A 24,174-nucleotide genomic window follows, 5' to 3' on the forward strand; every position below is an offset into this window, starting at 1 on the left:
TTGAGACTTCATATCTTTATTTGCAGTGCAATCTTTGCAAATTATCGGATTTCGGCCACATATTTGGACATAATATAATAAGCGGCATAAGTTGAATTTAGATAAAAATTAGTAGTAAATTCAACATGGACATTCAAAAACGATAATAATTAATCGATTGGACAAAAATATCACAACTGCCAGTGCCTATTGTTTATTTCCAAATGAGTAATAAAACTAGGTCGTTAAAAATTCACACGATTTTTTCACACAAGACATATACACTCTCGCTCTCTGCTTCCAACGATTTCTTTTTAGTATAGACAAGCGATTGACGTAGGTTTGGACACTACTAAAGTTCTATGCAAATATATCCAGATCAGTTTAATATTGGTCTCCACCATAGTCTCTGTTTCCACCTAAATCAAGAAAATTGTAATTAGAGTTTATTTACTTGTAAGTCTCACCAGTTGCATGAATGTAATTAAAAGCACTTTAACAAGTGAGAAAACAACTCCAAGTGCAAAATCAGTAATGTTTCCAATGTAATAATGCTAATTAATATGTCAATGAAAGATTTCACTTTCATAAATACTTACACCAAAAGGTTAAATAGTTTCACATGCTCAGGAAGAGTTTACTCTTCAACATTACATTTTATAACTTTGTTAACCAACTAAAACGTGATGCATTACAAATGCGTCAAATCAAAAAATATCTGAAATATTAAGCAATAACGTACTGTATCAATATCATGTGACATAATCAAAATTATTGACTACAAATTATTAAAAAAGCAACACTAAAAAAATTTTTGTACGCAGTGCACTTGTTTCATTGCTACTACTTTATACACTAAGAAACATTTTTAGCTTTTGGGCCTCTTACCTTGGTAAATCAAACACAATACCTCCGTTGTGTCTCACATTGGGAAATATTCTATGTACACGAGTAACTATCCAGTTGGATCTAACTCATTTACCCCTTGAGATGTTCATAAGAACTGCTATGACTATTCCAGTTTACCCCATAAGTCTAATACGTAATTAACAAGTGCACCTATATTTATAAAAAAACAAGATGAAATGTGCTATTTATAGAGTTTACCAATCACTGGAAATACAAAAAACATTAAATATAACTATACAGATATTTATATGTACCACGCAATTCATATGTTATATAACAAAATAATTTACTTTAAAAAATGAAAAAAAATACTTCAGAACTGCAATTTATTTAGATGAAGTGCATTAAGTTTATATATTGCATAACATACTGATAAGATAATGTGGCAATAAAGAATTACTGCTAAAACATTGAGTATGCTTAATTAAGACCCCATTATTATGTCTTGTCATATACTGTATATACAAGTGTACAGTGTGCACTCTTGAGTTAAATACAGTCATAGTAACTTTCAGAATGTGTTAATGTCATAAGTCACATTTTGTAACAATACTAAATTCAATGTATATATTAATTATTATCAAGTCTAATAAGACACAATAATACAGTATCATATATTGCTGAAACATAGAAGTTCCGTACACCAGTTGAAAATAATTGTTTAAAAATGATCATGAAGATTTTGAGTAACAAAATTTTGGTACTGATTAAAATTGTGTCTTATGCATGCAATCTCTTTAATTAAAATGTACTGTTAAGTTATAATGCCTTAAAATACTAACCTCCACCATAGCCTCGATCGTAGTTGTCGTAGCCACCTCGATCATATCCCCCTCTTGAACCACCATATCCGCCACCTCTTCCACCACCATATCCACTTCTTCCTCCATAACCACCACCACCACCTCCTCCGTAGCCACCACCTCCATATCCACCACCACCACCTCCATATCCACCACGGGATCGGCCACCACCACCACCACCGCCACCGCGTCTGCTCTCTGCTTCTCTTACAGTTATATCACGACCATCAAAGTCGGTTCCATTAAGACCTGATATTGCTGATTTTGCTTCACTAGAACATGAAAACGTCACAAAACCAAAACCACGAGATCTTCCAGTGTCTCTGTCGGTGATTATTACACATTCATGGACCGTTCCCATTTCACTGAACTTATCACGTAGAGTATCTTCTGTTGATTGATAAGAAAGATTTCCAACAAATACCTTGCAGTCGTCTCCCATTTTAAATTGCAACTGTAAATTTACGTAAAATCTGAAACAAAACATTGTTATCCAACATTTATTTTTCAACTAATATGAATACAGAGGAATTTAATTAAGTCGTTTTGCATAAACTGTCGTTTTTTAAATGTCCTGAACCAAACTACTGTATAAAATAATAAATCAATCATAATTTAGTCAACCTTGGCTAACTCATCATTTGCATTGCTTGTCACCAATTCAGGTTCCCTTTAAAGAAAACACATACCGTACTTTGTCCTTCATCAATAAATTTGAATGTTTAACACTAGAAATATAGCTTTGAAATCACTTTGGTTTTCTATGTCAGACAACCAGATGTTATCAAAGCAATGTTCATAAGCAAATTGCTAAATTTTTATACAATACAACCTTTCTTTTTACATTTATGAACAATTCACAGATGTTGATTTCAATTATATAGCAAAGCCGTAATTTGTGCATTAAAAGTACTACAAAGATAAAAAAAAAGAGCATGCAATGGCACCGTAGGTACAGCCACTTCTCTGAAGAAAATATGCTACTTTTAAAGGCAGTTGTTGAAATTCTGCTGAACATTTTCATCTTCACGGTTGACCAAAACCAAGCTTAGAAGCTGATGCAAAACTCTTGAAAATTGTTAAACTAATCGCGCAGGAATTGTTATTCTAAAACTACTGCAAACACATTTTCAATACAAATTTTATGCCATAAGTGTGCCACGAGTGAACAAAGGTTGCGGAGCATCGGACTAGACGATGGGTCGTCGCCACCCTGTTAATATAAAACTTGTGCAACTTCTCCAGTATATATCCGACTTGCATATTTTGAAAATGTTCTGTTCTGACAAATAAACCATGAATTAATACCTTTAAAGTAAGCTTGACTTAAAAATTGCTAACTGGGGCAAATTTCACTTCAGTTCTTCATTTTAACAAATTAAATCACGTGATAAAATATGGCGGTTAAACCAACAAAAATGTGTCGATAAAAAATCTCTTTCTACTTTTACGAGCCACCTCGAGATGTCTGGAGATTGTGGAGTTGGTTGGTTTTGAATCTTTATCCTCGAACTGGCAAAGCCTTGATAGGTTATTCCTGGTAGTTTCGCATACTAGTCATTGCTGTCATACTAGAATTGTCATTGGAGCATAGCTGTACGCGACCAAAACATAATATACCTCAAATATATCAAAGCATCTATCGACTGTGCATAAAAATGCATTGTGATTGCCAATAATTGTATTGTAATTCATCAGTTCATTAAAAGTGAGAAAAGTAACTTCCATTTTAAAAAAGGTTCCACAAAACACCGTAATAATTACAGGCCCATCAGTTTACTTTCAATATTTTCCAAAACTTTTTTACACCAATCAAAACTTTATTAACATAACTTTATTACATCTTTTTTTTTACACCAATTAATTGAGCCTTTGCTCCAGATTTTTAAATAATTTTCGTCTCCCACGAGTATTCAAATCGTCCTTGTAGCTAAGCTTCTCTTCCTCGTGGGAGACCCCAAAGTTTATCCGCTCTGCCTACGGGCAGACCGGGTATAGGAGTCAAACGTACCTGTGTTACGGTCACGTGATGGAGACGTGGGCGCTGCCTGGCTTTATAAAACTTCTGTCGCCCGGCCCGTCGTGAGCTGACCTTTTTGCGTTTGCAGAAAGCAAATCCCGTCTCCCTGGCCCGTTCCGCCATTCTAACTTTTGCGGACGAGTCGCACAAAAATCTCGATCCACACTTTCCTTCCACAGGTACCTAGACTCCCCAGCCTGGCCCCCGCGACCTAAGCTGGTGGACTTCCCTTCCGGGTGCATCGCCACCCCATAATCACGCCGCTCCCCGCCTCCACGGGGCGTGGCAGGCCGGTTCTTTAAAGTCTCTGACCTGGCTATGTTTATTGTGTTCTTCTCGCCGTGTCAATTATTTTGTACTCGTGCGTCGTTGACCAAAATAAAACAGTTCATCATCAATGTACAAAAGGGTGCATGCTTTTTTGGATAAACAACCTTCAGTTCAATTCATTTTGTTTTTATTTCTGACCATCACAACGAAAAACAATATATGCAAAACAAAGCCGACGTCTAAGAAAAGATAGAAGTGACAAAAAGCACACGCGTTATTAAGATGCATGATACCGAAGCATAACAATCAGCATAAAATGACACGGTCGCAACAGAGCAACTATATACCTACAATATACATAGTGGCTCTGGTCGCAACACCTTAATTAGAATTGTTAAAAAATTAGAAAAAAGCAAAGAGAAAAAAAGGCAAGTGAAAATTTTTACATTTCATTAAACTGGTGACAGCTGATAGTAGGCCTACAACTGGTGACAGCTACCCAACTGGTGACAGCTTTGTAACATAGCCTACCGTGGGCTATTTGAATGTCTGAGCTGAAACTACTGGTTTCCATGTAATACTGTAAACTTCTCGAACAACAGTTGCAATGGATAGATACGAACAAAAAAATATTTCAGTTGAACACAATCAAACAAATTTTTATTTTCCATTTTGGTAAAGAGACGATCTTTTGAACCATAGACAAATAAAACCTTACAACTACTCGGCATTTAACATAAAAATAAACTAAACACGTTTTCGGCCATGCTAGCCCTGTTTTTAAGTAAGCAACTGACTATGTTCTACATAAATTGAAACTACCATGTCACGTAGGTTTCGCCTTTCCTCTGTCGTTTCATTCTTATGCGTTTCTTTTTTCGATTTATTGTGCATGTGGATCAGTTTTTCAATTTCAATTTACGGTATGTGGAACATTAGTCAGTCACTTGAAAAGAGCTAACAAGAGTGTATGGCTGAAAATGTTTGTAAGTTTTAGTTTATTTTTATGTTATCATATTAAATGTCGTGTGGTTGCAAGGTTTTATTATTCAATGTGTTAATACAACTTTCAGGTTTTATTACGGTTCCATCCCTGACATGTTTCATAACGAAACTGTGTCACAACTAATGCAGCGCTTATCGCTTATCCAATACGACGTTCCGAGGAAGTATTTTTTATGCTGAAATTGTCCATCCTAAGATAGTTTCTTCAATGGCAGATGCTGCTGAAAGGAAACTGTCCTTGAAATAGCTAAGTTACATGAGAATAATGTGTCCAATTGTTCTTTAGGATACCGCGAACAACCGCAAATAATTTCAACACCGGTATTATAACTTAATTATAGTCCAGTTGCTGAACTTAAAAATATGGTCAAACTCGGAAAAAGAATAATATTAAGCGAAAGCTTTGCCAGATGGTTTTATTGACGATGTGTAGTGACCAAAAAAAGCCCCATGATTCCCCTTTGGGAAAAGTAAGTTTTGGCCATTTTTCCGTAATGGCAGCAGCTCCCATAGGCCAAAAATTTGAAATCGTCTAAAATTGATCTTTTATACCTCATTAGAAAGATAATTTAATGCTGAATCGCTTTCACATAAAAACTATAGTAAAAAATACACACATTTGAAGTTATAAGACTTGTTACTCAATGCAATTAAATCATATTAAAGATGAGGCTGCACTGTTTGTTGCATTGAGTACCAAGTTTTATAGTAATGATACCAGACAGTCAACCGATGATTTCTCTTTGGGAATAATGAGTTTTGGCCATTTTTCCATAATGGCAGCAGCTCCCATTGGCCAAAAATTCGAAATCGCTTAAAAGTAATGTTTCATAGCCAGTAGCGTATTTAGGGGGGAGGATAAAGGGCGATGGCCTCCCCCTAATGATCAGGTAAAAAAATAAAATAAAATACAAATTTTGCAAAAAAAAAGTTGTAGCGCAATGATTGCTTGGATGATTCATCCTAGCGCGGGGGGCGGGGTATACTTTTTGCAATGTAATTTATCAACAGTTTTTCTTCCTTTTCTTGACAATTGCATGGCACAAATTCACGATAGATTCAATGAGCACTGCTCAGCTTTTAAAGTCAGCACATTTCTGCCTTCGTTGATTCATGAAGATGAGGACTGCACGATCGACGAGATTTTCGACTTCTACCATGGAATGCTTGATGTTGAACCAAGCAATTGCTTTGCAGCTACCATTGAATTGCGAAGATGGAGAGCGAATTGGCTTGCAGTTTCTGTGGATAAACGACCTGCGACTCTTGTGGATGCGTATCAAGCGGCTGAACAACTCGGCACTTATCCGATTATCCATAAATTATTACTTCGAATCTTTGCTACCCTTCCAGTTACAACTGCCTCCAATGAGCGATGTTTCAGTTCACTAAAGTACCTGAAAAATTATTACCGCACGACCATGACCGAGCCACGTTTGGATGGTCTAGCTCAGATGTATTTAAATAAGGATATTGTACTCGAGCATGATGCAGTCATTGATATATTTGCCAAGCACAGCCATCGCATTAAACTGTAAATTGTCATTGCGAATCGCAGAGAATGTTCAAAAGGTATTCGAGGTCGGGAGGACTAACTTATTGTTTATGTTCTGAAGTGTTTCATATCTTTTGTTGGTTCGTTGATCGGAACAGTAACTTACTTCTGCGGATTCGCTCTTGATTTCGGACCCTCTCTCCCCTTATCTGACAGTTTCAGCTAACCCTCTCCCCCCGTTCTGACGCATCATATGACATTTTGATATACCCCACCCCTATTTAAAGGCTCAAACAAGTCTAATTTCAACCCAAGTAGAATAAATTTGAACCAATTAACTGCCATTTTCATCAAGTTTGAGCTTTCTGTGTACTACCGTTGACTACCCCGTGTGTACTACCCCCAGACCCCCATTGGACTCCAGCCGCCGATTCAGCCGCTGCGCGGCTGACTGACACAATGTCTTGGCCTCCCCCTAACAAAATTTCTAAATAGGCTACGCCACTGTTCATAGCCAGTCATGGGCATTATCGGCGATAATCGGCGATAAATTTTTATCGCCTATCGTTATCGCTTAATTATTTTTTCAGTTATCGTTTATCGTTATCGCCAAAGGCGATATTTGATTATCGCCGATAAATTTTATTTCGGATCAACACACAAGTGGAAAGACCATGAAAAGTAATATTTTGCAGCGACGGCCCTGCAGCGGCGGCAGCGACTCCCCAGCGGTTGCAGCGACCTCCCTGCAGTGGCGGCCCTGACAACATAATAATTTTTAGAGTTGCAAATTGCAATACAATGAAATGCATGCAACAATTTTCTTGTTGTTTTGCTGCAATCGGCAATCGCGAGTAAATGTAAGCGCACAGGAATTAAAATAACAGAAGGTAATCAGCAAGTATAGTTTGGTGTCATTTTGAACAGGTTGAATGTCATCATTTTATGAGGTGGCGCAGATTGGACGACCTTTCGATTTTACATCGGAAACATGGTCTTTCGCGCCACCCCACGATCAACTATTTTATTTTTGTGTTTTCTTTTTCTCGTTGGAAATGTTAGTTTTTAGTAATTGTCGTAAAAAAAAAAATCTCTCTCGTCAAAACATGAAACTTACTGCTTTAAGTGCATTAAATCTATAGATGAGTAGATTAACTAAAATTGCAAGAACTTGCCTTGAGACGTGCGGTTACGCCACAAACTCAGTTTATAAGACAAAATTCACACACAATAACAACACAAGATCGGTTATAAACTGTAAGATCGTTTTTTTTTTCTAGGTTGGCGATATAAATTTAATCCAAAAATAATAACCAAATGCGTAAGTGCCATTTATCTTATAAAGTTAATCCATTTGTGCCGAAAGTGAAAGTACTTACGCATTACGCACAAGAAACTTCTGAAATTTGATAACGGATTTGCCTGGCGTCCCATGTGGGCTACTGTATAGGACGGCTTTTTTCTCAAATTATTGTGATATGTTTTTAGGTCATAATTATGCAATATTTTAATTTTCCGAAAATCTTTTTATATTGAAACGTAGCCTACGTCAATGTGGAATGAAGATGAAACATCAGAAAGGATTAGAGATTTTGTGGTCGAATTGCATGTTTCGTACTCGGATGAACAAAGGCTTGTGCATTTTATGGATTTTGTCTTACAGGAACATTGAGAGCCACAAGTAGACTGACAACTACAATGATCTATCATTTCGTGAATCAATGATGCGGATTAGCTTGAGGTCCAAAACGGAACAAACTGATTTGCATCATTATGTTTCCGACCCCAAGCTCAAAGAGAAGGGAGTTGCTGGACATTTACGAGGTTTGATTTCCATATTTCAGCTTGATATATTGCTCTGCGTGTATGCTGCATCAGAGCAGCTGACATTGGTGGCAGCCTTTGAATAGTGCAACCATTGGTAAACATCGTACAACGGCATTCATCTACATCCGTGATAGTAGGACCATTGCCATAAAAAGCTATGACATACTTTTGTATGTCATTCATAGAACTAGGAGAGCTTTAGAAATTCAGAAAGTTAAACAAACCACACCAGTGACGATCGGTGAGGGAAAGCAAGGAAAGCTGTGCTTACCTTAGCAAAAACTATGCAAAATATAATGACTGAATTCTAGGTTTAACTTCTTATTATTTTTATCACGTCTATTTTAACTTGAAAATTACTGTATTCGTGACTAGAATTACTCGTAACGCTTGTGAGTAGTCTAAGTCCTCACCAAACCGCATGTCTTGCCTATAAATGCCAATTGACGCAAGCGCTTCTGTCAGAAACAATCACTGAGGCTCCAGGTAAGCAACTATCAAACTTGCTTTCCCAGATTCAAAAATGTCAAAAAACGTCTTCGTTTCATCCAATCCTCACTCGTTTTGCAAAACGTCACCAGCTGCTTAGCCAATCAGATGTGTTATGGTTATGGTAAGTTAGTTGTGCTTTCCCAGTGACGTCAATGCGTACATTTGCTAGAGCGACTAGACTAACTCGTCAGAATGGTCTTTCGTCACGGTACACGCACAGCATCATAATTCCAAAAAGCTTGTTGCTGTTTTTTGATGTCTCCTCGCCATGTACTTTAGCCTACTGTACTAGCTTTCATAGCCATGCCTTTGCCCTTTTTACAGCGTTGATGTAACGTTACTTCGCCAATGAACGTTCAGGTGCGGATGCAATATTTAGTTTGTTATGCTTCTATACGCAGGAGGCAAACTTATCCAGCTTTTTGTACAAATTGCTAGCGGTTGTAATGTTTAGGCCTAAGTGTTAGTTTTTGTAGTGTAGGCTTAACTGAATATCTGAGAATGAACATTCATGACGAATTAAACATTTAGACAACTATTATTCCATGTATAACACAGGATTTTGGTCCTGCAACGTTAAAATTAAGATTGTTCATGACTTCTAAACATTAAATGGATGTATGATCACGACATAGACGAAGCACAATTTGACAGATTTTTATTTTTGATTTGTTTTGGAAATGCTCTCAGAGCGCACCAAATTGGAAGTGTTTTTCAAAAATTTCTGGGGGAGTGGTCAAGTGCCATTGCAGAAAAACCTTTACCAGATTTTGTAACCACAAACTTCCCATCAGCAAAATGTGTATTCAAAGTGGAATTAGTTTGCTCCAATGCTTCAATATCACGAATGTGAACTGATGTCCAACGAGCATAAAGGTGATGATTTAATGCAAAAAAAACAAAGGCAAATGCTTTTTAGATACTTGTAGCCCCGATAGCTCAATTGGTTAGCGCGTCACTTCTGGAACGAAGAAGCTTCAAGATCAAGCGGCGCTGGTTTGACTCTAGGGGTGTGCGCTTGGGCAACACACGTTAAGGACTGCTCCCCATTCAGCGGCATCTAATGGATGGAATAGTTCCCCGGCAACAAGACTTTAACAATCGGAAACTTCACTCTGTCAATCTCGGTGACCGGGCCTGCGTCAGTGATTCAAAGCCTCTACAAGTATGCGAAACTGCCAGGATTAAGCTCTGCAAGAAGCTTTCCCAGTCCTAGGATAAAGATTCAATCAATCAATCAGTAGCCTACATTTTCAAATTTTGCGTTTTTTCCAATTTTGCAAGTGATGACCCCGATGGCCGATAATTGCCAACCGGACAGACGTGTGCTAGAGAAGTTCCCCGGTCCCAACATCGACCCTCGCTCATCACGCCTTCAACGCTCACATTGCCTGTCCCGAGCAAGCTTGTTAAGCGATGGAACTTCAGAATAGCTAACTGGGAGTACTATAGCCTCCTCATCAACGAAGCCACACAGTATCTTCCATCCCCACACAACAACAACGTGGAAGAAGCCTACCAGGACTTTTGTGATGCAATAAAATCAGCGGAAAAACACTCCATCCCCCACGGCCGACGAAAGAACTACATGCGTGTTGAGATAAGGAGTGCGAAAGCCTCTACTCCGACTTTCTCCACGCCCCCCCCCCCCTCAGGGCAACGACACCAACAGCTCAACCACAGCCCTGTTGGCGAGGCTGGACTCAAAGAGGAAGGATCGCTGGACAGAAGCTGTTGAATCAATCGACTTCACGCACTCCAGCCGCATAGCATGGTGTAGCCTACATTGAACAACCTAACTGGCAGATCACGTGCCTCTCGTTAACAATGTTCCGGTTTCAGCAAATTCCATCGCCTCACAACTCGTGGAGAACAGGAAATACAAATCGAGAGACTGTGAATCAGGCAGATCCGTCTTACAAGAAATGACGGACCTCTGGAGGGTAACAACTCCAGACGGGGACAACATCTCGGGTGAGTACACCCCGGAGGAATTTTCCGCCGCCCTCCAGTACATAAAGTCAGGTAAAGCCCCGAGCTCTGACCGGAGTTGATACTCCATGCTGCTGCCTCCTTAAAGTCCTGGTTAAAAGACTTCCTTTCCTGCTGTTTGCGCCACTTGAGGATTCCCTGAATCTGGAGAAGAGCCCTTGTGGCTGCAGTTCCTAAGACGAAGAAGCCCCCAGGGGATCCAAAGAGCTACCGCCCAATCTCACTGCTCTGCATCCCTTTCAAGATCATCGAGAGACTCATCTACGCCCGTGTCGAACCAATAATAGATCCGCAGCTCCCCCGTGAGCAAGCTGGCTTCCGACACGGACGATCAACCGTGGATCAGGTCACACTTATGAGGACAGTTTTTCGGCTATAAAGAAGGTTAGCGCCGTGTTAATTGATCTCACGGCTGCCTGTAATACCGCATGGCATAGCGGTCTTACCTGCAAGTTACTCTGTCTGCTCCCTGACAGACACATGGTCCATATGATGGCGGAACTTGTGCAAAGTTTTACCCTCACAACCGGTAGCGGTCGTCGAAGCAGACTATGCCGACTTAAAAACGGCGTCCCACAGGGCTCAGTCTTGGCTCCTCTCCTGTTCAAAATATACACCTATGACTTGCTCATCATCTCCAGGAAATATGCTTACGCAGACGACCTGGCACTCCTGCACTCAGCAGGAAACTGGCAGTCAGTGGAGAGGAACTTCAGCCAAGACATGCAAACACTATCAGCATACCTCAAGAAATGGAAGTTACAGCTCAGCAAGGCAAAGACAGTGTCGGCGGCCTTCCACCTTAACAACCGGGAGGCACAGCGTGAGATAAACATCAACATTGATGGGGAGCGCCTGCCCTACTGTGCCGAACGTACTGTACTTATCTCGGCATAACTCTGGACAGGTCACTCACGTAGTACCGTCGACACTTGGAGTCACTGCGCAAAAAATTATCTACACGCATCGCACTTTTGAAGCGATTGGCGGGTTCCGGCTGGGGAGCTGATCTCTCTCTCTCTCACACCCACCACATTGATACAGCCATCAACGATGCCCTGCGTACTGTGACTGGATGCCTGCGTCCCACTCCGACGGACTACCTACCAATCCTAGCAGGCATCCAACCCGCTGAGCTACGCCGTAAAAGAGCCACGATTTCTCTCGCTCGCTGCGCTCTGGATCCCGACCATCTCCTCCATGCAACGTTCAAGCGACCACCACCTTCAAAGCAGCGGCTGAAATCAAGACGCCCCTTTGTGCCTGCCGCACAACAACTATTTAAAAACACAGAAGAACTTGGTTTAAGTGTGGAACACTGGACGAACCACATGTGGAACAAGGAGTGGCAAAACCACACCTACACGCTCCGTGACTTCATACCCAACGCTGATCTCCATCCACCGGGAATGACCCTCGCAAGGCTTGCGAGGTCAGGCTTAACCGCTTGTGAACTGGCGTCGGCCGTTTTCGTTCGGAAATGCACAAGTGGGGCCTGGCTCCTTGACTAGAATGCGAGTGTGGTGCCACTGAACAGACCGCACATCATGTCGTCCACCACTGCCTAACCCACCGGCCTCCACACAGTGCGCATGGTCTGAGGGTCCTGGACGACGAGACTGTGGAGTGGCTGATGATTTCCTGTCCTCCGATCTAGCCTGGAAAGATCTGCTCATACGCCGATGATGAGTAGTTTTTTGGTAGTTACGTTCATGATAGGCCTATTACTAATCAACCTGTATAAAATAATAGTTATTGCCTACCAACTATACTAACCTTAAAGAAAAACATAAGAAAATCACAAAACAAATTATGACGTCATATTTGAAGAGGGAAATTTTTTAGCATCGGTAACTTATTGTAACCAAAAAAGTAACAACAACAAATAAGCGACTACAATAAGAAAAAACAAGCAAAAAATTAATTATCCAATCACGTGACCCAAAAAGTTGCAGCACCCACTAAAATTGAAGTTAGATTCATCAACTACAAAAAAACATGTAACAGGTTTAGCCTAGATGCTTATTTTTGCCCCTAAGGGCCTGCACTAGATTGGCTGCTGTTAAATACGCTTTCCTGACAGCGTTGCGTCTTTTCAAAACTCGAGTTCCAATAATAAGGCAATCGTTTTTTAGTGCCGCAGCTATGTGGGCGGTTACGTTGAAGTCTGAGTACATGTTGAGATTCAAATAAAGTTACTGTATCTGTTTGTCTATGACTGTTCGTCCGAGATAGTTAGACGTCAAGGATTGCGCGAAACATAACACTCCTGACAAAATTTTAGTTTAACGTTATTTTTTTCCTGGTCAAATCATTCAACGACTGGACTACGGTACCGGTATTACATTTCTACCTATCGTACTGTATCTTGTACCTGTTCAAATCCTCTGCTTCACTGGCCAACATATAAATAATGGCGTGGCCTACAGGAGTCGAAGACTAGCGTATTAGCTGCGGCGTGACACATAAAGAATGCACAATTTACAACCAATGTATTAAATTTGCGTTTATTGCAAACTTTACATAAAAAAAACTAGAATTGTATTGACAACACGCAGCGAGAAAAAAGATATTAACTTGCGTCAAACTGCACTATGCTTGCAATTCACAATTGCATGAACACATTGATAAAGTAGAGAATTAACAAACTGGGCAAATCAACTTTGAAACCTTGACTCTCTTGACTGAAGCCCACACAAACAGATGGTGATAGTCTGGCTTAGTCAAAGTAAGGTCTGGCGGTGAAAGAGTGAGCACCAATTCACAGAATACGAAAATCATAAGTTGGTGAACCTAACCGAATAATAATGAAGTGAACAGTTGGCCCTGTAGTTATCGACACTATTGAACATGGAAATATCATCATCATTGCCATTGCCTTCACTATTCAGGAGTTCTTAATATCGATCGTTGTAGTCTCTTCCTCCACCTCCACCTGAAGATGAAACAATTACTGTAAAGTCTTTGAACAGAGAAAACGAAAAATGTACGAGTTACCCACATTTAAAGTTAATGAAATGTCCCGATAGCTCAAGTTGGTTAGTGCGTAACTTCGTGAACGAAGAAACTTTAAGATCAAGCGGCCTTAGCTCAACTCTTAGGGTATGCGCTTAAGCAACACACGCATCTAATAAATGAATATTCTCTTGGCACCCCAACAATCAGAAAATTCATTGTCAACCTCGGTGACCGGGCAGCAAAAATTTTTTTCCCACGAACTTTCTGTTACTTCGCATAGAGTTCGTATTTACACCGTGTGAATGCAGACGTTTTTCGTTGGCGTGATTGGTTCAGTGGTTTCGTATTTTGCCTTACATTCGTGAGGACATCGGTTTGACGCCCATTGAAGTCATTTTTTTCGCTACATTAATATTTGCGGGGTTAGGTTTAATTCTTAAACGATTCGGAAAATCTTACTTCTAGACTAGTGACCAGAATAATTTCTTTTCTCAACTTTTTTAAACTTGACCAGGTGTATCTCCAGGATACGCTTTTTTTTCAAGTTCAATGTTTAGATTTGGACCAGGAGCGTGAGTATTGGCTGATAATCGGCTGCTGTAAGGGCGAAAACCGGTTACAGCGCCGCGCGGTAACCAGCAACACTTACAGAACAATGCAAAGACAGAAAGCTTATGGGAAAAAAAAAATTCGTGACCGAGCATGCGTCAGTTGCCCAAAGCCTCTAGAAGCGGGCTATCTGAAACTGCCAAGATTAAGCTCTCATAGTTGGCTAGCGTTTAAGTAGATAGCAATGTTAAAACATTTATTACTTCTGTAGTTTCCTCCTCCTCCTCCGTATCCACCACCGCTTCCTCCGTATCCACCACCGCCCCCTCCGTATCCACCACCGCCTCCTCCATAACCACCACCGCCTCCTCTAAAACGGCCACCACCACCGCCGCCGCCACCTTCACGTTTGCTCTCTGCTTCCCTTACAGTTACGTCACGATTTAAGAACTCGGTGCCATTCACAGTATCAATAGCTTGCTTTGCAGAACTGGGGTCTTGAAATGTAACAAAGCCAAAACCTCGTGATCTTCCACTTTCTCGATCATAAATGATAACAATGTCATCAATTGCTCCACATTTACTAAACAATTTTCTCAGCTCATCTTCATTGGCATCATAAGATAAATTCCCGACGAACACTTTGCATGGTTCAGGCATTTTTCTGCAACAAAATACAAACAAAGTTAATGCTTTCCTATCATACATAAATCAAAAAGGTAATTGTATCTCTGTCTATTTTTCCTTACATTAATGAGAAGTAGCTGCATATTTCAAAGCCAGCAGTTTGATCCGGGGGCCTACTTTAAGACAACGCACATCACTTGATTAAAGAGGTGTATAATCCAGTCGGTTTACTGTGTACCACCAAACTGACAAAAGTCACGCAGAAAACAAAAAAATTGTTTAAAAAAAATAACCTACAGCTACAGGAATTACAGCCAAAGGTACAGGAAATTAGCGCAATACAGCTCGTTACATACAGTAGTAGAAAAGTTTATTGTTTATTAGCAAAAAAGGCATTGATCTTCAGCTGTAGAGCTGCTTTTTACATGTGATAGTTTTTCACGTGGGGGGGAAAAAAGTTAATTCAGTTAATTAAAGTCCCTGCTGTGAACGAAGTAGCAAAATAAAGGGAAGACATTTTGCAAGCAGCAGCGCTAACTGGATTAAAAGACTGACCTTTGGTGGTGAAAGTGATGGCTTAAAATGATGTTATAAACTAACAAAACATGTCTGGGGACCAATAAAGGGTGCTATTTAAAGATGTACCGTTAACAATATTTTGGCGGATACCGATACAGGCCTCGAAATTCACGGCGGACATGTCCGCCGTCACAGCATGTGATGTCCACGGGAAGTACCATCTAGATCGGTCATATTTGTCCGCCGAGAATAAACACAGGAGCGATACAAATTGTCATTGCATAGGGCCGTCTTTAAATGTAGCAAACCACAAGGTTGCCAGATGGTATTTTTTATTGTATTCTTTTAAATTTCTTGGCTTTTTATTTATCGGGTGCATGTTTTTTAAAACCCTTTTGAACATGTTATTTGTTTAGTGTTGATGTTGCAGATGTTCTATTCTTATCTATAAAAAGATATCATAATCTCTGCTTTGTTAGTTATGGTTAGTTTTGATATAAATACATTTAAAGCAATGCCTTTGCGATCAACATTTGTGAGATAGCCTATTGCAAGTTAATATTAACGCAATATTTGGTTGTCAGACATTCGGGAATCAGTACTCCATCCCTTAGTTAGACCATGGTTGGATGAGTTCACTAATCACTGGTTTCCTAAAAACCGGGCTGCAGACGATAAATAAAACTTTACTTTTGCAGACGACCGTAGTTCCAGCCCTGGGCTACGCTATGTGACACAAAACAAAGAAGTTCCTAATGACAAGTTTTTGTGTGTGTTTAGAATGTAAGGGATATTTTGTGAACGAAACTGGTTTTCCAAGGTTTGGTCATTTGAAGTGTGTTTAAAATACCTATATGCTTTGGCTCTTTTTTGGGCTACTTGCAAAAAAATGGTTTGTTTTTGGGATTGGCTTGAAACGTGTTTTTGGCTGGGTAATTTTGTGGAATCTGGCAACTCTGCAAGGTTTGCTTCTTTAAATGTAGCAAACCTCGCAAGGTTTGTACATTTGTACAATTACCTAGTGATGGTAGCTACTATCTAGACTATGACTTTTAATAAGGTCTGTGCATTTGTCAATTGATAGTTATGAGGTTTTCTCAGCGGGCGTCTTTAAATGTCGCAAACTCCGAATTCCTCGCAAAGCTTGAGAAGGTTTCTGCATTTGAAAGCCTACCGCAATAGGTTTTCATAGTCTTCCTAAAGATAGATTTATTTTTATTTATCGTCTGCAGCCCGGTTTTTAGAGAACCAGTGATTAGTGAACTCACCCAACCATGGTCTAAGGGATTAAGTACTGATTCTCGAATGTCTGACTACCAAATATTGCGTTAATATTACCTTTCAAGTTTCAACATCTCACAAATGTTGATCGCAAAGGCATTGCTTTAAATGTATTTATATCAAAACTAACCATAACCAACAAAGCAGAGATTTTGATATCTTTTTACTGATAAAAATAAGACATCAACACTAAACAAATAACATATTCAAAAGGGTTTTAAAAAACATGCACCCGATAAATAAAACGCCAAGAAAAAAAAATACAATTAAAAAAAAAACATCTGGCAACTTTGTGGTTTGCTACATTTAAAGACAGCCTTGCATAGCACGATTAACAAGCGTTGCAAAAATATAATTTCCCACGCATTTTAGCGCGCATCTGGAAAATGTGAATGCTGTATCCCTTAGCTTCCATTCAAGCAGGAAAACTTTCGGTTTTTATGTTGCTTTAGCTATTGATGACATTTTTTTTTCTTCCTGACATTGAACCAGCGTAACAAAGGTGAATTCTTCGCTAAGAATTGATGGGAGTACCAGCACTTCCACACTAAGCACGCGCAACTTAGTTCAAGTCTTACGTCACAATGTCTGGCTTTGATCTCCGAGTAATATTGATAAGGCAAAGTTGGTTACAAAATTAGATTATACGAGTAGGCTATTACAGCAAGATGCAGCAAAATTTGTTAAGTTTGGGTATTACATTAAGAAAAGGCCCTGGGAAAACTCACTTTCGCTCACTTGACACACAAAAATAAACCTAACGGGCCTTGTGAAATTTTGCACAGCAGAAAATAGTAGAGTTAGTGCAGAAATTTTCCGACTCGTGCCCAGACGATTGTGACGCAAGAAGCCACACAACCTCGTTGGGTGGAAGTTAATCAGTTATGCGGCGTATTAAGCAGCTACACGGCGCTTTGACTCTTCAAGCGCTCGTCGTTGGTCTGGTGAAAGCCTTTCAGAATGACTTCACTGAAATTAAAGCCTTCTAAACCGCAGCTATAGTTCTCAAATGGCTTGAATTATCAAGATAAAGTGTTAAGCATGACGATCGACGCTAAAACTGGTGTGTCCGCCGTGAAACTTAATTTGTCCGTCGAGATAGCTGCTTAGACCGGACACGTTTGTCCGCCGTCAGCAAAAACGAATTTCGAGGCGCGCGATATTACTTTTTTAGGCCGATACCGATATTTTGGTGTTACAAAAAGAAGCAATTTTGGTATTTGCAAGGAATTGTATCAAATGCCAAGTTTTACCTTATTTGCATAAAACTATTAAAAAAAGCTTTTAATTGGCATAATTTATTAAAGATTTAAGAATCCAATTTCAACCGCATTGTTGTGTCATAATAGTAGGTTTTAGTAATGAAAGGCAACTGGAATTGAGGACTGGGGTATAAGGATAGAAACATTACATCATAATTGGGGTTTCTGAAAAATTAATAAAGGGTTTGCGCAAACTCTCCAAATAGGCTATCATAATGGATAATAAGATGTAAACCAAGTCATTTGTGTAGTCGTACAAAAACTATTTGACAAGTAATGTGCAACCTAAGGGTGCTTGTCGTTTGCTTGAAAAGCTTTTGCCAGGCCAAAACTACCCAGGTAGCAAAAATGTATAATTTTGCATTGTTTTTACTTTGTTAGGCATTTAAAAAACCTGTGTAACTTGGTTGTATTTAGTAAGCTGGTTCTATCAGTCTGTGATTTAATTTCTACCTTTCGTTGTAATAAACTCACCAAGCTTAAACAATGTCATGGCAGAATAAGTAGGCTCAAAATGAAAGCAATGGGACTACGAATCCTACCTAAACTAATCAAAATGGTCTTGTTGCGCCTAAGATGACAACCTCCTTGTGAAGAAAGGAGTGTTCTTCTCGGCTATCAGCACAAGGTTGAGCACTTACTAGTACAGCGAGCAGTTGCGATTTGCTAACCACAACGATGTAGCTTCCACACTAGCCATTTCAATTCTTGCTACAACACGGCTGCAGAGAAACATATAAGTACCGGTGGTTGATTGGATGGTCTAAATGGCTAGCATGGAAGCTACACTGTTGTGGTTAGCAAATCGCAACAGCTCGCTGTACTAGTGAGTGCTCAGCCTTGTGCCGATAGCCGAGAAGAATGCTTCTTTCTTCACAATGAGGTTGTCATCTTACGCGCAGCAAGACCATTTTGATTAGTTTAGTGAGGATTCGTAGTCCAATTGCTTGCATTTTGAGCTTACTTACTCTGCCATGACATTGTTTAAGCTTGGTGAGTTTATTACAACAAAAAGTGGAAATTAAATCACAAACTGAATAAACCAGCTTACTAAAAACAACCAAGTTACACGGTTTTTTTAAACGTTTAGCAACGTAAAAACGATGCAAAGATATACATTTTTTTTACCTGGGTAGTCTTGGCCTGGTTTTATCCTCTGTTGAGAGTAAAAAAGAAACACAAATGATAAATATTGGAGAAATTGAGTCTCCTTCACAACTTAAAAATCGAACAACGCAAAACTGCAAAAACAAAACGTTTTGTTTGAGTGAAAGAATCACTGTAAGCAAACAATGCCAAAAGGTGCACGCATGAAGTGAGGTATCAAAAAGTAGAACAGGTTGTTATTTTTCTACATCAATGTGATGTTAGTTATTACTACAAAAAATCTATATCTTTGCTTCTGCAAAAAATCTGCAGCAAACGCATTTTTTTGGCAGTGGCTATTTGACCGGCTCCGGTCATTGAATCTGAAACACTATTTGACCGGTTATGACGTCACTACATAAGCAGTTTTTTCTTTTTCAAAGCAAAAGACGAGAATCGCCGAGATAAGTTCTAAATTCAACACGTATTCTTCAACTCAGTCCGTGGCGCGTGCGATACGTCTCCGGCTGCCAATCTAGAGGGGATGAGTTTGATACCATCCGGAAGAATTCTTTTTTTTTTCATTTATTTTTTATCTAAATTTTGACCCGAAGCGCATTTATGTGGTCAATTTTTAATTTGAGTAGCCTACAGTCCAAGTTAGTTAATAGTTCTCAAGTATAGTTCTCAAGTTAGTTATATACAATACTTCTTTTAAAAGAAATGATAATGGTAAAACCATTTTTTAAAGAAGTATTGTATATAACTAACTTGAGAGAAAAATGTAGGGTTGTTTGGCAACACATGTTCACTTATGACGAATCGGAAAATTACCAAGAGAAATTCTCAAATTCCAGCAAATTAAAAAAAACTCTAACAGTATTACTCACATTTGAAAAGACATAAAAAATGGGCTGTAGGCTACTCAAATTAAAAATTGACCACAAAAATGCGCTTCGGGTTAAAATTTAGATAAAAAAAATGAAAAAAAGAATGCTTCCGGGTGGTATCGAACTCATTCCCTCTAGATTGGCAGCCGGAGACGTATCGCACGCGCCACGGACTGAGTTGAAGAATACGTGTTGAAGTTAGAACTTATATCGGCGCTTCTCGTCTGTTGCTTTGAAAGAGAAAAAGAAAAAAGCGCTTATGTAGTGACGTCATGACCGGTCAAATAGTGTTTCAGATTAAGACCGGAGCCGGTCAAATAGCCACTGCCTATTTTTTTACATGTTTAGTATTGGCCAAATTTTGCCGATACTGATACTCAAAAATGGCCGATATTACCAATACTGATATATCGGTACATCTCTAGTGCTATTACATGCGAATTGACGTTATAGGCGATGCTGTTGTAGGAACTACAATGTATTTAAAAGACAGGAATTCTGCTGGGACTGAGCAAAATGTGACCTATTAGGCGAATTGACGTTATTAACGAAGCCGTTATAGGCGAATTCTACTGTATATGAACTTTCAGTTTATATTTCAAAGCATTAAAAACTAAATTGTTTAATGAAACATTTTTTTTTATGAAAACCTCATAATGGTCTAGCTAATGCTAAAAGATATTCTAGTTTATTATCACATATTAGTTTTCATATTATGGAAAATAAGGGTCTTGCTGTTTACAAAACTCAAGCTACAAGACTGCTTACTTTTTTAGGGTAAACCGGGGTAAAATGGGACAAGGGAAAAATGGGACACGTCTGGGTAAAATGGGACAGTTTACAAAAAGTGCTCAATTGTAGTGTAATTGTTTTCCATGATGTGTACTTTTGCTTTAATGTAGTATTTTATCTGTAACTTTTAGATTTACACATTTACAGGCGCAATGACCAAGTGCACATTAAAGTCACAAATCAGTGCTCATGCTTTTTTATGAAAAAAATAGGGGCAATAGATCATGCAATATCACAGCGTTTAATGGCAATGTCTATTCCAGCATTAAATCATTCTGTAGTTTATCTTTTTAAATTTTAAATACAAACCTATTAACTTTACTATGGCATCACCCACCATTTTTGTTCATTATGCTGTTTATTCATTCTACATATCTCGAAATAGTGTTCATTTGAACACGAACATTTCATTTTGTTTGTTGTGTTAAATCAGCAAAATATTTGTTCTTTCAATAAACTGTTGTTGTTAAAAGTTGTCTCACTATACCTATTGAATAGAAAAACAAGACAAAAAGAATTTCGGAGCTGGTATACAAGTCCTCCCCCCACCCCTTTGGTAACTCATGACAAAGAGGAATTGACCAAAACATGTGGATTGAAGTGTATGAACAGTAAAGCAAAGGTAAAGTAGTTTTACCCTATATGTTTGGTCGAGTCCTATCTTTGTCATGAGTTACCAAGGGGTGGGGGGACTTGTATACCAGCTCCGGAATTGTTTGTCCCATTTTTCCCACACCCGGGAAAAATGGGATACTTTTTCTTTTTTTTAAAAAGTTGACCTTCCCGAGGTGGTAGCCTAGAAATTTTTATGGGCTTGTGCCACCCTTTGATTGTTTGCAAAATCTGCAAAACAATATTCATGCCAGCTGTAACATTACGGTATTTAGTCCAGCAACAGAAATAGTCATTTGTGTCCCATTTTACCCCGATTTACCCTACCAAAGTATTGTTACCAATTAAAATTGAGAAATCTCCGGTCTAGTAACAGAACAATAATGATGTCATATTTTATGTCCACAGATTGGTTATTGCAGGAAGTCCGCAGCCTGGTGGTCAGAGTAAAATGAAAGAAATGGTGCAGGACAATCAGTTTAAAATAGGCAGTGGCTATTTGACCGGCGCCGGTCTTTGAATTTGAAACACTATTTAACCGTCATTACGTCACTAAACAGTCACTTTTTTTCTTTTTCAAAGCAAAAGACGAGTAGCGCGTATATAAGTTCTAAATCCGACCATTTCTATTCAACTTGTTACGTGGCGCATGCGATACGTCGCCGGCTCCTAGTCTAGAGGGACTGAGTTCGATACTAAGCAGAAGCTCCCCTTCTTTTATTTATTTTTTTTTTAAACAAATTTTGACCCGAAGTGCATTTTTGTAGTCAATTTTTAATTTGAGTTTTCTACATCCCAATTTTTTATGTCTTTTCAATTGTGAGTAATGAAGTTAGAGTTTTTTAATTTGCTGAAATTTGAAAATTTCTCTGGGTAATTTTCCATTTGTGGCCGTGCTAACTATAGCCTACTACATAATTTTTCATTCAGGCACGTTTCAGACGTTTTAAACAAAAATGCACTTCGGGTCAAAGTTTAGTTAAAAAAAAAAATAAATAAAAGAAAAGGGACGCTTCCGGGTAGTAACGAACTCAGGCCCTGTAGAATAAGATCCGCCGACGTATCGCACGCGCCACGTAACGAGTTGAAGAACACGATCGGATTTAGAACTTATATACGCGTTTCTCGTTCTCTGATTTGAAAGAGAAAAAGAAAAAAAGTGACTGTATAGTGACGTAATGACGGTCAAATAGTGTTTCAGATTCAAAGACCGGCGCCGGTCAAATAGCCACTGCCTTTAAAATATGGCACAGTCGTAACACCTAAAAATTTTATGAAATTTTTTTATTACTCATATTAATTAAAAAAAAAAAACAACTTACTAGCCTATTTTCTCTTTGTTCTCAATTTATAAAATTTTTATTAAAGGTGTTACGACTGTGCCATATTTTGAACTGATCGTCCTGTTTTGATATATTATGCACGCTAGCCAATAACGTCCGCGTTTTGTCGCTTCTACCTTACCTCTGCTATGTCTGTCATATATTGTTTTTTTGTTGTGATGGTTAGTCAGACCTAAAAACAAACTAAACTGACAGCCACAAAAATGCGTAGCCTAACGATTGGGTCACTTTTGGTTTGAATTTAGTTTAAAAAAAGAAACACCTCTTGGTGGTATCGAATTCATTGGGAGTACGAGCCAGACGAAGATTGCACGCGCCACAGGTTTACTTGGAAAAAGCGGTTGAATTTAGAAGTTATATACGCACTTTTTTTTATTTGTTCTTCCATGAAAAAATACACACCAGCACGCAGTAAAAGCAACGTAAAGATTAAAAAAAAGGCATGGAACGGCTGTATTTACGGCGCCATAAATGTAGCCACTTCCTATTTTTTACATGTTACACTTCCTGCAGGTGATTATTTATCCAGCTACCATTACCTGACAGTTTTCTGCAAAGCTTAAGGTAAAAATTATTTCACTATGCTCAGGATAACTGATGATGTCCACATTTTAAAGTAATTCACAATTTAAATAAAAGTTAACGCCTACAGGATATTACTCATTTTTTTTAAATCCATCAATACCTTACAGGCTGTGCAACAATCATGCACCTTGATGTGGTATTTGCCTTAAAATAAGCTAATACAGTAGGCTATGTGATGTTACTTTAACTAGCATTACTGATAAGTACCAGAATTATTTTCCGAAGATGTTGGCTTGTACTTTGATGTTTTCCTCAAGACCGGCTCTCACAGCTCCTACCACGATGTTGCAAAAACAAAAAGACCGATGCTGTCACAAGTCCCGCTAATTTCAACAAACACGAGGTCAGAGTTGCCAGACTTTGAAAATAATATTGGACCAAACTTGCATTTTCCGACTGATCGTTACATTGGTTTGGTTTGCTTGGTTTGCTGTTGAATCTTTATTCTAGGACTGACAAACCCTTGATAGGATATTCATGGTAGTTTTGCATACTTGTAGAGGCTTTTGATGCAGGGCCAGTTACAGAGATTGACAAAGGGAAGTTTCCTATTGTTGAAGTGTTGTTGTTGGAAATTATTTCATCTATCAGGTGCCGCTGAATGGAGAGCACTCCATAGAATGGGTTACTCAAGCGCACGCCCCGAGAGTCGAACCAACGCTAGGGGCGCCGGAAGCGGGGGGAAGGGGAGCAAATGCCCCCCTGCCCTCAAATTTTTTGTGGATGGGGAGGCAGGGGGGCAATGATGCCCTTTTAAGGTCATGTAACCCACTGCACATTTTGCAATACGATATAACAATCTCAGCAATTCGCGTTTAGCCTAATTATAATCTTTCATTTCTGCCTCAAAATATTATTCATGACACAAAATTCTGTAT

At 39.0% G+C, this 24,174-nt stretch overlaps 1 protein-coding gene across 1 annotated transcript; it reads right to left on the minus strand.

Moving 5' to 3' along the window:
• On the minus strand, positions 1-23,640 carry LOC145783999 (uncharacterized). The gene is made up of 5 exons (XM_082595756.1): positions 23,504-23,640; positions 14,563-14,963; positions 13,442-13,527; positions 1,671-2,202; positions 1-398 (listed from the first exon to the last, which is right to left on the minus strand). The coding sequence occupies exons 2-5, from the start codon at positions 14,957-14,959 to the stop codon at positions 364-366; spliced, it is 1,050 nt and encodes a 349-aa protein (XP_082451882.1). The 5' UTR covers positions 14,960-14,963; positions 23,504-23,640; the 3' UTR covers positions 1-363.
• Between the last annotated feature and the right edge of the window lie 534 nt (positions 23,641-24,174).

Source organism: Aplidium turbinatum, chromosome 15, assembly GCF_918807975.1.
Source record: "Aplidium turbinatum chromosome 15, kaAplTurb1.1, whole genome shotgun sequence".
Taxonomy (NCBI): Eukaryota; Metazoa; Chordata; class Ascidiacea; order Aplousobranchia; family Polyclinidae; genus Aplidium; species Aplidium turbinatum.

What these genes read in the sequence shown, in the direction of transcription:
- LOC145783999 (XM_082595756.1), bottom strand. Translation starts at nt 14,959, where the DNA reads ATGCCTGAACCATGCAAAGTGTTCGTCGGGAATTTATCTTATGATGCC. An exon ending in TTTCAAAGTTGATTTGCCCA is followed by an intron (nt 2,203 to 13,441) that starts GTTTGTTAATTC and finishes TATTCATATTAG; the next exon opens with TTGAAAAATAAATGTTGGAT. An exon ending in CGATCGAGGCTATGGTGGAG is followed by an intron (nt 399 to 1,670) that starts GTTAGTATTTTA and finishes TTCTTGATTTAG; the next exon opens with GTGGAAACAGAGACTATGGT.